Below are 12,556 nucleotides of genomic sequence, written 5' to 3' on the forward strand. Positions count from 1 at the left end.
GTCCCTTCTCGCTCTGTTCTCTGCCACCAGGAGACAGGAGGGGGCTGAGTGCGGGGCTCTTGGCTGGCCTTCGCCGCACAAAGGGCTGAGTTGGCCAAAGGTATTTACTCTTAGCGCAGCCGTGGCAAAACACGCCATAAAAGAGTTTCCTAATCTGGTTCAAAATCCAAAGGCCAAGCTGATCCAGCTGGCTCGCTCGCTGTGAAGTGATAAGGAGTGGTGACAGCGGCAGTGGGGCCAGTAACTGGGGATGGTGACGACGAGCCAGGACTGACCCAAAGCTCTGCAAGCACTGTCCAAGCTCCAGGCTGCAGCGAGTTCCTTCCCGGATAAAGCTTGTGTGGAGGAGTTTATGTGGAATCCCACAGCCTGAGCCTGCTCTCGCTGATTCTTGTGTTGCCTCCAGGTTGTCTTCGGACGGAAGCTCACGTCTTTCTCAACAATAGCACTTAACCAGCTGCAGCATGAGAAGAAATACGACATTTATTTTATGGATGGAGACGTTTATGCACTGTACAGGTAAGTATTGGGATCCTTTCCGTAGCGTATCCCCGCGGTGACGTAATCTTATCTGCGTTACGTGGCAGGAAGTGCATGCTTTAATAGCACAGGGTATTGTTATGTTGGTTTTGTTTTCTTTTTCATGGGGGTGAAGTGGCTGCTGTGCTGCAGGCGTTAGTCACCGTGCTGTGGGCATTAGTCACTGAGCTGAGGGTGGCTTCAGCGCGGTGGCGTGGCCGCTAAGTCCCGCGGTCGGCAAAGGGAGCAGCTCCTCGCGGCTGGAGCGTCCGATTCAGTAGCATGTAAGGCAGGAGCATCAATAAAAATTGCTTTTTTCCTCCTTCAGCAGCAGCAAACTTCTCCCGAAAGGGTTTTCATTCCTCATGTGGCTGCTGTGGAAGGGGGTAAAGACTGAGTTACTGTTAAGAATTGTAGTTCTTGCCATGCTGCATGAGGGCCGATCAAAACCAATTGTGTCGAACATGGTACGAAGAGAAGGGCAACCTCATCTGCCTTAATTCTAAATGGGAGAGAAAAAGGGTGAAGTAAAAATCCAATGTAGAGTGAAAAATACGGCATCAGCATCGTGTTCCGAAAGTATTTCTCATAATGTGCTTCACTGGGAGGACTTAAGATAATTAAAAGCAGATAAAAGGACAAAAGAGTGGGGAAGAAAGATGACACCCTGCAGGCAGCGGGACCTTTTTTGTGGAGAGTTGGGCGTTATTACATCCAGCCTGATTTGGGCTGAGATGCTGGGGTTTGCCCATACATTTACCGTTTAGCGGGACTTCGTATTTGCGGGGTCAGGCAGTGGCTTTAGCTTTGGCCGAATGGGCTGGAAGCACGTTGTGCTTCCTCACACGCCAGCTGTGGGAGCCGCTTCTGCCGGTGTGATTTCTGGAGGGGTGCTGAGATCTCGCTCTCCCGCCGAGACCGGTGCTCCCACTTCAGCTCTTGATGGCAATCCTTGGGGTTTGGGGTTTTTTTTTCCATTTTCTTTTTCTTCCTCTCCTTTTCTATTTCAATTCTTTATTTCCCCCCGCTGTATCCTTCAGCAGAGTTCAGCTGGATGTGAATGTTGCATATATCTTCAAAAAACAAGAGGTTCGTTGCATGTTTATCCGCTCGATTTTTTTACTCGATTTTTTTTTTTTCATGTTTTTTACTCTGAATCTCTTCAGCTCCTCTCTTAGCCTTGGAGCCTCGGTGTAATTTGGTTCTGTTCTGTCCCTCACACCTGATGAAGTAGCCTTGGTGCAGGCAGGGCCCTCGCCTCCTTACAAATTGCTGGGGGAGCTATAAAAATGCAGCCGCCTGCCGCTGCCCGAGCATTCGGGGTTTTGTTGTGGGGTTTTTTTTTCCATCGGGTTGCTGAGGGAGGGGATCGCGTAATCTTAAGACAATCTTCCTCGTCCCTCAGGAAGCTGCTGCAGCACGAATGCTCCTTGTGCCCGGACGCGAAGCCGTTCAACACCTTCGCCGATCTGGAGCAGCACATGAGGAAGCAGCACGAGCTCTTCTGCTGCAAACTCTGCGTGAAACACTTAAAGGTGAGAGGTATCGATCCCAAGGGGTGGGCAGGCTTTGTCACCAGTGTCACAGGAGAGATTTTTATTAAGACTTATGCTCACAATAGTGTTACAAGCTAAAGCTGTCACTTCAGGAGATATTTGGTGCAGAAAGCGGAGCACATCACGGCGTGATGGATTTATTTCTCAGCTCGGGGTCAACGTAACATTTACAGTTCAATCATAAACAGAGTCCATCTTGCTGATTTAATGCAAGATCGTTATTTTTTGTTATCTTGCGTATTTGTTCAAAGCAAATTTCCTGCATCTTGTTGACTCGATTGGAAATTGAAACTCGCTGTTGCAGTCCTTTGCGTTTGATCTACACGTGTAGGGTGTGACCGGGGCTGTTCTAAAATGTATTTTACAACCTGCTAAAGATAAAACAGTTACTGGAAAGCTGAGCTGGCTTATGTCTGAAAAGGTGACGTGTATTAAACCTTAAAACTACTCATCCTGCCATCACCGCCTTCATCTCTTTTTGTATTTTAACCCCACCCAAATTTTACTTAGAACAGGTGCTGTTATGTCAGTCAAGCAATGCGTTCTCCCAGTCTGAAAAAATCAGAATTTCACCTTTCCCCAGAGCCAGAGTGGTGTTTGTGTCGCTGAATTACGCGTCAGACGGAATCAGCAGCTGCTGCGAAATGAACTGTAGGGCTGCTGACCTCGGTGCCTAATAGCTGTCAGCATTTCTTATTGTTGTAGGAGGGAATTTAATGCGTGAACGCGTATTTTTAGAACCCGTTACACGTGGGTTTGTTTTCTCTGAAACCAATTAAATACCAAATCGGAGACAACGCATTTACCCCGCGATGCCACAGTTGGCTTCTAATTTCAGAATATTTTGGATGTTTTTATTTCACAGAAGGAAGTTCTGTATTACTAGTCCCCACAGAGAAGAAGTTCTTAAACTTACAGAAGCTTCAGTCCGTCACCTTTTCCCAGAAGAAGCTAACAGTCCTTGTTCCAAGCAAGAAATAAAGGATACTCTGTTCCCAGGATCTTTTTGGCAGCTTCAGAACCCTTCCTACCAAAATAGCTCCCGTGCTGGTAGAGACGGAAGATGGGCTCGTAATAGAAATCCGTTTGCTCAGCTTTATCCTCTGCATGTGGCTGTCTTGGGGTAGTTGCTGTCTGAGGAATGTAAACAGCTCCCTTCGGCTTTATGGGGGTTTCTTTGCTGTTTTTTCCCCACCAGAGGTTACAGTTTAAAGTTTCTTGTGGTATGTTAACACACACGCAAAAATACGGAAGAGAAAAAGGTGAATCAGATCCATTTCTGACGTTCAAACTGAGGGAAGTGCAAGTTAGATTTTATTGGGATCTATCGCTTGAATTTTGTTTCCCCATTCACTGAAAATTTTAGGTGTTGGTTGTCAAATTGCATCTTTTGAACCGAATCCTCCACTCCTACAGATGAACACATTGTGCACAACTCAGCTTATTCCATTTCCTTCTGTGTTCACAAGACGTAGTGCACGTATGTATGTTGGGTTTTTTTTTTTCCCTCCAGATCTTTACTTATGAACGGAAATGGTATTCTCGGAAGGACCTCGCCCGTCATCGGATCCACGGAGATCCAGACGACACCTCCCATCGGGGGCACCCCTTGTGTAAATTCTGTGACGAGCGTTACTTGGATAACGATGAGTTGCTGAAACACCTAAGGCGAGATCATTATTTTTGTCATTTCTGTGACTCTGACGGTGCTCAGGAATACTACAGGTTTGTGCGAGCAGTTTACTCCTCGTTCTGTAGCTTAGACTGTGAGGAAAATTTGCTCGGCTCTGCTCGTGATTTTGGGGGAAGTAGCGCTCAAAGACAGACTGAAAGAACGTGGGCAAGTTGGCTCCTCAAACCAATACCTGAAGGAACCTACAGGGAGGCTGGGGAAGGACTTTTTACAAGAGTGTCCAGTGACAGGACAAGGGGAAATGGGTTTAAATGGAAGGAGAACAGGTTTAGGTTGGATCTTAGGTCGAAATTGTTCAGTGCGAGGGCAGCAAGACTCTGGAACAGATTGCCCAGAGAGGCTGTGGCTGCCCCCTCCCTGGAGATGTTCAAGGCCAGGTTGGATGAGGCTTTGAGCAACCTGGGCTGGTCAAGGGCGTCCCTGCCCATGGCAGGGGTTGGGTGAGATGATCCCTAAGGTCCCTTCCAACCTAAGACATTCTAGGATTCTAACAGCTGGGGTAATTGCTTTCTGTCCCATTCATGTTGTAAACTTTTCTTCATTAATGTTAAGTGTTAAAAGTGGTTTTTTGCAGCATCACAGCAGGTGTCTGCAGCTGTGTGGGGTGTTTAATGCTCTGAAGTTCCCACGCAAAGCAGATAGAAGCAAATTTTCTTTTATGAAATATGTCTTAACCTGCTCCAGCTGGGGATGAGGAGCAGCAGCCGGGAGGTTTAGTTTAACAACTGTAAGGTGAACCCACACAAGTAGGTTAAGCTGGAAAGCTTGCCTGGGGATGGAGAAAGAACCAACTGTCTGGGCTTGTCTTGGCTTCACCTTGTCAGAGCAGCCGTGTCCCGTTATTAAAATCCACGGGGAAGGTCGCAGCTCGGCCTCTTCTCTCTCCCCAGTGACTACGAATACCTGCGGGAGCACTTCCGCGAGAAACACTTCCTGTGCGAGGAGGGCCGGTGCAGCACGGAGCAGTTCACGCACGCTTTCCGCACGGAGATCGATTACAAAGCCCACAAGACGGCGTGTCACAGCAAGAGCCGGGCGGAGGCCCGGCAGAACCGCCACATAGACCTGCAGTTCAACTACGCGCCGCGGCACCAGCGCAGGAACGAGGGTAAGCGCGGGGCGAGGGTGAGGCCAGGCACGAACGTGTTCGTTTTGAGCTGCTGCGAGGTTTTCAAGAACATCTGGTGATCGTTGCCAAACTGGGAAGTGCTCACCCTCTTCGTAAAGAATCAAACCCCAGAACAGGACCCTGAGAAGCTGTAGAGTTTGTCCTTGAAGAACTTGCCTAAACGAGGCCCTGGGCAACCTCACGTTGTTTCGGAGTTGGCCTTGCTCTGAGTGAGGGGCTGGACCAGGTTACATCCACAGGTCTCTTCCTACCTAAATGGTTTTACTTTTTTTTTTTTCCCTTCTATGTGTGGATTTAGCGATGATAACTTTAGGAAAAGTGCCGACTTCTCCAGTTTGTAATTGCCCGAATGCCTTGTATCAGGGTTAGTGCAAACTAGCCCTGAATATAGAGCCTGAGCCCAGCGTGGTGTAGCCACTTGGGGACACAGAGCTCCACATACCCACGAGCTTTTCTTGTAGAGAAGTCTCTGCATAAAACCAAAACTACTCAAAACTCCCATCGTGGGTTACAGCACATGGAATCCATGTCCTGTAAAATGTATTTTAATGTCGCAGTCCTAAAGGTCATGTAGACTGCTTAACCATCAGAAGGAAATCAAGGTAGATTGGTTTCTCCTGGTATATTTTCACTTTTATTTGGATTAGAGAAATAACTGTGATCAACGCTCCCCCCTCCCTGTTTAGGTGTTGTGGGCGCAGAGGACTACGAAGAAGTTGACCGGTACAACAGGCAAGGGAGGGCGGCCAGGCTGGGCGGCCGAGGAAGTCAGCAAAACAGAAGAGGCAGCTGGAGATACAAGAGGCAAGTAGCATGATGTTTTGTGGATTTTTTTTTTTTTATTGCTCCTTCATCTTGCTTCTTTTACTTACCTATTAACAAAGTTTTGGTGGACCAGTAGGAGGGAAGCGGGTACAAAAATTCAGAAGCCTCGTAGTGAATCCTTCGTTGAGGGTAGGAGAAGCTTTCGGGCTGAGCCTGCGGGCTGACTGCCTGCTTGGTCAAAGTGAAATTATTGTGTGTGAAGATTCATCTCTCTGGACTTGACACGGGGAGCAAACAATGTGGTCTTCAGCTTGTGGGTTAGATAAACTCAAGATCCAAAATTAATTTCAGCAACTGTTTTTATGCTAACTTTTCTAAATCAGATTTTCTGAAATCAGTGGCAAGAATATGCAGAGTTAAGGGACTCTTTGGTGTGAGTAACCGTGCTTTTCACTGAACTAACAGATCTCGGTGGGGCCAGACTGAGGGCTTTGTAAAAAGAAGAGAGTTAAGTAGTGAAATGAAATTTTGCGTTTATGTGTCTCTTCATCTGCACAAGACCCGAGCGCTTTATACCTACTGCACATCTATTTTATTTCTTTTCTCCCTTTTTCTCACTGGACGCTCAGCTGGTTTGTCACAGGTGCTTTCACTGGGGGGGAAAAAAGTCCATCTGTAAAGGCTTAGGTGTTGGTGTGTGTTGAGAGTCCACGACAAACCACGTTTCAAAGAGCTCCTGTGACCCCCAAGTATGATTTCAGACGTTCTAAAACGAATGGGAGAGACGAACGTCCCCCTGCATCCCCGGTCCCTGGTTCACCTGGAATCCTCCTGGCCTGAATTGTTACTACCACACACAGAATTTGCCAACCCCAGGGGGTGAACGCTGCCGGCCTCTAGTGCTGGAGGGGTGGGTTTGGTTTAAGCCTTCTCAGCAGGTGGCAGCAGAAGAACAGCTGGAGTGAGAGGAAGCTGCTGGGTAAAAAATCTGCCCTGTCCCTTAGGGAGGAAGAAGACAGAGATGTTGCAGCAGCAGTGAGGGCCTCCGTGGCAGCCAAACGTCAAGAGGAGAAAAAACGGGTAGAAGACAAAGAGGACGGCAGCAGTCGAGGGAAAAAGGACGACTCGAGGGATTCTGAAGCGCTTGGCTCCAAACGCGTGCCAAAGTCTTTGAATGACGCTACAGGTGAGGGTTGCGCCGCAATGTTCCGTCCAAATCGATAAGAACGTGGCGTTTCCTGCTCTGGCGTGCAAGAACCGATTTACTGTGATGCTTGTGCTGGGTTTTCCCCCTTTTTTCAGACCCAGTTACTCCCAGTAATCATTTACGGCTGGTGGAAGCAACCTTTTAACCACTTTGACAGGGGTCTGGTTTGGGGCAATTTCCAGTGTGCGATGACGTCACAGTGAAGGCGGTTAATTGAAGGAAATAGCGATGCCTGGATTTAAATTGTCCTTTTTGGAATGTCACAGTTGACATCATCGGCTGCTGAAAATAGGGCTTCTTAATGCTGCTGTCGGGTTTGTTGAGAGCTTCCAGTCTGACATGAATGCATTGTAGCTAAAAACCTTTCTTTGCTCTTTTTGCCGATGCTCCAAAAGAAGCAGCTGCTAATGGTGCTTTAAGCCAAGATGACTTCCCAGCAATTAGTTCAGCAGTGGGACCTCTCCAAGGGTAAGTCGGTGAGAAAGCAGATTTAGAAACTGAGGTTCTGCGTTTCTAAACAAAATAGTTTTATAGATCACTTTAAACTACAAATATTTCCCCTCTGCCCTGGCCCACTTCTGCCTTGAGCTGCTCCTGTGCCGGTCGGCTGCGGGAACGGCGTCACCCCTTGCTTCAGCTCATGGTTTCTCTTTCGGTGGTGCCATTTCTGGGAGTTTCTCAATGTTCTCCATTCCGACCATTTTTAACCTGATGGCTTGGAGAAGCCGTGTACTCTGAGTTTAAAAATTCATCATCTCAGCCTGATGCTGATTAAAATGGTGGCTTTGCAGCTTGAATGCGCCCGCCTGCACCGCTCTGGTTGAGGGGTGAGAAGACTGTGCCGCTACCACGGCAGGGCCAGGGCGATTTCTCTGAGGAGGCTCCTTCCAGACACATTTTGTGAGCCTGAGTGCGTCCCATCGGGTCGGCTGTGCCACCCTAGGTGACAATTTGAGGGAGGGTGCAGACGGGTGCGGAGCTTGTTCTGGAGTTGTCCTGCCCCTGCAGCCCCGGCGTCATGGACTGCGCTTTGCTATTTCTCCCAGCTCTGCCCAGCTCGCGGCAGTTAAGCTTAAAGAAGAAGATTTCCCAAGCTTGTCATCCTCAGCAGCTCCCACCATCTCAGCCGGGATGTCTTTGACCTATACAGCGACCACAAAGAAAACGGCTTTCCAAGAGGAGGATTTCCCAGCTCTGGTGTCCAAACCGAGGCCTAACAACAAAACAGTGACGAACATCACGTCTGCCTGGAACAACAGTTCCAGTAAAAACGTGGTCAAAGCCATCAGCAACCCCTGCGTCAACCAAGTAGCCAAAAAACCATCCTCCTTGAGCAGCACTAAAGGAAGTAAGAAGAGCAATAAACTCTCTCAGTCGGACGATGAAGACGGCGGCGGCGGTTTGACGACCCAGGAGATCAGAAACACGCCAACGATGTTCGACGTCTCGTCCTTGCTGGCAGCTTCTACCTCACAAACTTTTACGAAAGTGAGCAAGAAAAAGAAGATGGGGGTTGAGAAGCAGAGACCGTCGTCGCCGCACCTCTCGCAGGAGACGTCCTTTCCCAGGTTGGCGACCGAAAAGCCGTCGGAAGCGGAGCGGACGTCGAACGCGGCCTCTGCTCTTCACGCCCCCGACAGATCCGCAGCTGTCACGAATGGTCATTTGGAGAAATCGTTAGGGATCTGTAGTACGCCCAAAGAGCCCCCCGGCCTTAAAAAGCCCACAGTGACTAACCAATGCCCTTTACCTCAGGAAGATTTCCCAGCTCTTGGGAGCTCAGGATCAGCTCGGATGCCCCCGCCACCAGGTAAGCGCCGCAGGGCACAGCCGGCTTTGCTGGAGGGGTAACTGAAGAGAAAGGTGGCAACGGACGAGACCTATAAACCGCTCCTTCTGGCTCTCTGAGGAGCAGTTCTGCCACCATGGGCTGGGTTAAAGCTTTGACGTTTTAAAAGGTGATCTGGGTCACCCGGGTGGGCTTCAGTGTCCTCTGTGATACCCAGAGCGGTGGCAGTGGTGGGATGTGTCCGCTCCCGGCCGAGCAGCCCATCTTTACCTGCCGCTCTTTCTCTGATGAGTCCCCACTGACACTCCTCCGTGCTTTTGTGGTTTTAAGGTCTAGTTTGGAAGCGCCCGCAGGCACAGGGAATCTCTCTTTAGCCGTGACCTCTGCCTGCTCCTGCCTGTCACTGGGCTTGCGTGGTTGTTTTGTGCACTGTGTTGGCAGGGGTTTAGTGGCCTCGCTTTTAGCAGCGCCGTAACCTTGTAAAATTGGAGTAATGTAGCAACAAATGTGGCTGAGGGTGGTTTTGATGAAGGCAGCATCGCTGACTTGCTCTTAAAGACGCTGCTTGGTCGAGTACCCTACAACTGCGGCACGAAGCCGAGCAGCGCTGGGACTTGTGGAGCGATTTCTGTTCACGCGAGTGTTTTCCATCACGAATTTGAGCGGTTTGGGTGTGTTTTAATTATTTTCCATTGAAAAAGCAAACGAACAACTCTAGCGCTTTCTCTGCACAGTAACATCAGCCACTGCAAAATGCTTTTTGACCTGTTAAAGCAACGGATTTCCACCTTTCTAATTTTTTAGGGTTTTTTTTCCCAATATACCAATGTGCTTCTGGAGAGTATGTCAGACCCCCTGGTGTTAATTTTAGGCAGCAACACGTGGGTGCCACCGATCTGTGCTCTGAGTTCTGCCCGGTCTCTTCTTCCGTTCAGGCTTTAACACTGTGGTGCTACTAAAGAGTCCTCCTCCGCCTCCGGGACTGTCGGTGCCTGTTAGTAAACCCCCTCCAGGTTTTGCTGTTATTCCATCCACCAACATCTCCGAACCTGTCACTACATCTTTGAAAGAGTAAGTACGAGTCCTTGGAATTAGAGATACTTCACGTGTCGCGGCCCGGCTACGTCGTACGGGCTTCCAACGACACTTGAAACGCTCCGAGGGGATTATTCGGAACGGGTGCGGCCGTGTCGGGGTCCCCGCGGGCTGGATTCAGGGGAGTTGTCCCCAAGCACTGTGTGGGTGAAGGGGAATGACAACTCGTGCCTCTTCTAGATTTATTTGGGAATCTGCAGCTTCAACGTATTGAACGTTTTTATTGACTCTGTCCGAGTCCCAGAAGCGAGGTGCTCACGCCCCTTTTCCTCGGTGACCTCTCAGCACCTTCGTTGCTTCGATCTTTTTGTCTCTGGCCTAATGAGATGGATTTGTGGGAAAAGGGGAAGAGCGAACGCGTGCAGGTTTAATACAGATGTCTGCACGAGTCTGCTTGGTTTTATTCATGGGGAGGTGTTTGTTGCTGACGTCTTTGTAGCGAGCCCGGCTTACAAAAGAGCTGGTGGAGGCTGCGTAAAACTTGCATTTTAAATCTTCTGTCCAGGTAGAGCTGGGATGGGATCCGGCACCTCACAGGACACATTTTGTGGTCCCGTGAGGGAAGCTGTGTCCTGCTCACGTGCAGTTGGGTGGAGAAGGGGGCCAGCAGACCCTCGGGAAGAGAAGAGCCATGTAATAAATACCTTTTGCGTAACACCATGCTAAAATCACTTTTTTTTTGGTCTTTCCAAACACAGGCCAAAATCCCGTCACGGATCATACTTGATACCCGAAAACTTCCAGCAAAGGAACATTCAGTTAATCCAATCCATTAAAGAATTCCTTCAAAGTGATGAGTCCAAGTTCAATAAATTTAAAACTCATTCTGGACAATTCAGACAGGTGAGTGGGCAAGAACCTTCCGATTCCCGAACCTGTCCTCCATGGGAGAAAGTTTAATCCCAGAGGGGGGTTAAATTTTTATTATTTTTTTTTCCCCACTAATCAGTCCAATTCTCTTTTCCCTCAAGGGTCTGATTTCTGCAGCCCAGTATTACAAAAGTTGCCGAGAACTGCTTGGCGATAACTTCAAGAAAATTTTCAATGAGTTGTTGGTGTTGTTGCCGGACACAGTTAAGCAACAAGAACTACTTTCCGCTCACAACGATTTCAGAGTCAAAGAAAAACAAGGCTCAAACAAATCCAAAAAGAACAAAAAGAACGTTTGGCAGACGGACTCCAACTCCGATCTCGACTGCTCCATCTGCCCGACGTGCAAGCAGGTGCTGACGCAGCAGGACCTTGTCACCCACAAAGCTTTGCATATCGAGGACGAGGAGTTCCCTTCCCTCCAAGCCATCAGCAGAATCATCAGTTAGCTTTCCCGAAGACCAATAAAACAGTTGCTTTCTCTGAATATGCACTTTTTGGGGTGAGGTTTGGGGGGTGTCGTGCGGCTGGAGAGCCCTCGCGGTGCTGTCGGGAAATCCCCCGCCAAGGGATCGCTGGACGGGGCCGCAGCAAATTAACGTCCAAAGTCTGAGCTTCTGAAACGAGTAGAATTAGGCTGAAGTTGGCGGCGGGGCGGGGAGGGGCAGGCAGGGGGGCACCTTTCTCCTGTAACATGCAATAGCTGAGAAAATACTTTCTGATCTGAAGACTGACAGGGGACACAAGAGGGGAATAAGCATCTGGTGTCGGGGGGTTTCTTTCTTTTGTTTGTTTTTTTCTTGGGGGGGTGGTTGGGAAGGAGATGATGAGTCACTGACGTGAATGGAAGCAGAAGTGGCTTCACTCTCTAACAGCCTGATTTATTATTTTATTGATTTTTTTCTTTGTGCTGTTTCTGTGACCATGGAGATCAGAGTAGTCAGGGGTACAAAGGTGCAGGGAAAGCAAAGCTGCTGCTCACCGGTGAGGGAGAGCGTTACAGCTGCGTGTCTGCAAACGTTGGGCAAAAGAAAATTCCCGTCTGAAAACGGAACAAATTCCACTACTTGAAGAATTGGACTGGGCTGTGCCATCAGTTGACCGTGAGAATCGAAGTTGCCTCTGACCTTTTTATTGTAACGTGTTCTTTCGAGAAACTTCTTTTTTTGTAGCACTGCATGTAGACCCGAGGCTTTACTCGCCGTAAAGCGCCCTTCACGGTGATTTTATTTAATGACTGCCATGTTTCTTAATTTCTTGGATGTATTAATGGTGATAGCTCCAAACGACAGCAAACGGGGACATTAAATGCTGCTGATCACTGACCGTGTTTCTCTGCAGTGCCTTTCAGTGCATCTCTCTGTTGACAGCTCTGCCTCTGGTCAGGTTTTACCACCCTCGGTGACACCGCTCTGGGGTAGCTTTATGTCGCTCGGCAGCTCTAAATTCCACCTCTTGGAGGCGAGGGGGGAACACGCTCGTTGTCGAGTCTGCGGTGCGGTGGAGTGACAGGTCTCCCCGCCACAGCGCGCTTTCCCGCCTGGAATTCAGTGTCCGATCTCCTCCCAACCTGCCAGACCAGGGTTAGTTATTTTGAACAGGTAAGAATAAAGCTGAGATTAATTTATGTAGTGACAAAGTACTGCATCTGTTCTACAAAACCGAGCTCAGAGTATTACCGAAGAGCTCGTCCTGGCTCCAGAAAGTTCTCCTTGCCTTATTTTTCTCGCTGTCAGGCTGCAAACCGCTTTTGGTTTCTTTTCCGAGTAACTGCCATTTGGTTTGGAACACCCCAACGTGCCACATTCGGCAGCACGGGCCAGGGAGAATTATTTGCCTGCGTGGCTCTTTCTAAAAACTGCGTGAACCCGCTCTGCCGGGGGCGGTGTCGCGATACCACCGATCGCAGCGGCCAGGCGGCAACCCACCAGAG

The 12,556-nt window shown here is 49.1% G+C and overlaps 1 protein-coding gene across 1 annotated transcript; it reads left to right on the forward strand.

Annotated features, from left to right (window-relative positions):
- Positions 1-406: 406 nt before the first annotated feature.
- ZNF598 (zinc finger protein 598) lies at positions 407-11,107 on the forward strand (the record flags this gene model as incomplete). The annotated part of the gene is made up of 11 exons (XM_009866235.1): positions 407-519; positions 1,925-2,054; positions 3,589-3,800; positions 4,659-4,876; positions 5,584-5,705; positions 6,671-6,848; positions 7,265-7,337; positions 7,916-8,679; positions 9,594-9,729; positions 10,452-10,596; positions 10,725-11,107. Coding segments are annotated over 11 exons (2,439 nt in total), but the record flags the coding sequence as incomplete, so codon positions are not given.
- Between the last annotated feature and the right edge of the window lie 1,449 nt (positions 11,108-12,556).

Source organism: Apaloderma vittatum, unplaced genomic scaffold (assembly GCF_000703405.1).
Source record: "Apaloderma vittatum isolate BGI_N311 unplaced genomic scaffold, ASM70340v1 scaffold10663, whole genome shotgun sequence".
NCBI classification, from domain to species: Eukaryota; Metazoa; Chordata; class Aves; order Trogoniformes; family Trogonidae; genus Apaloderma; species Apaloderma vittatum.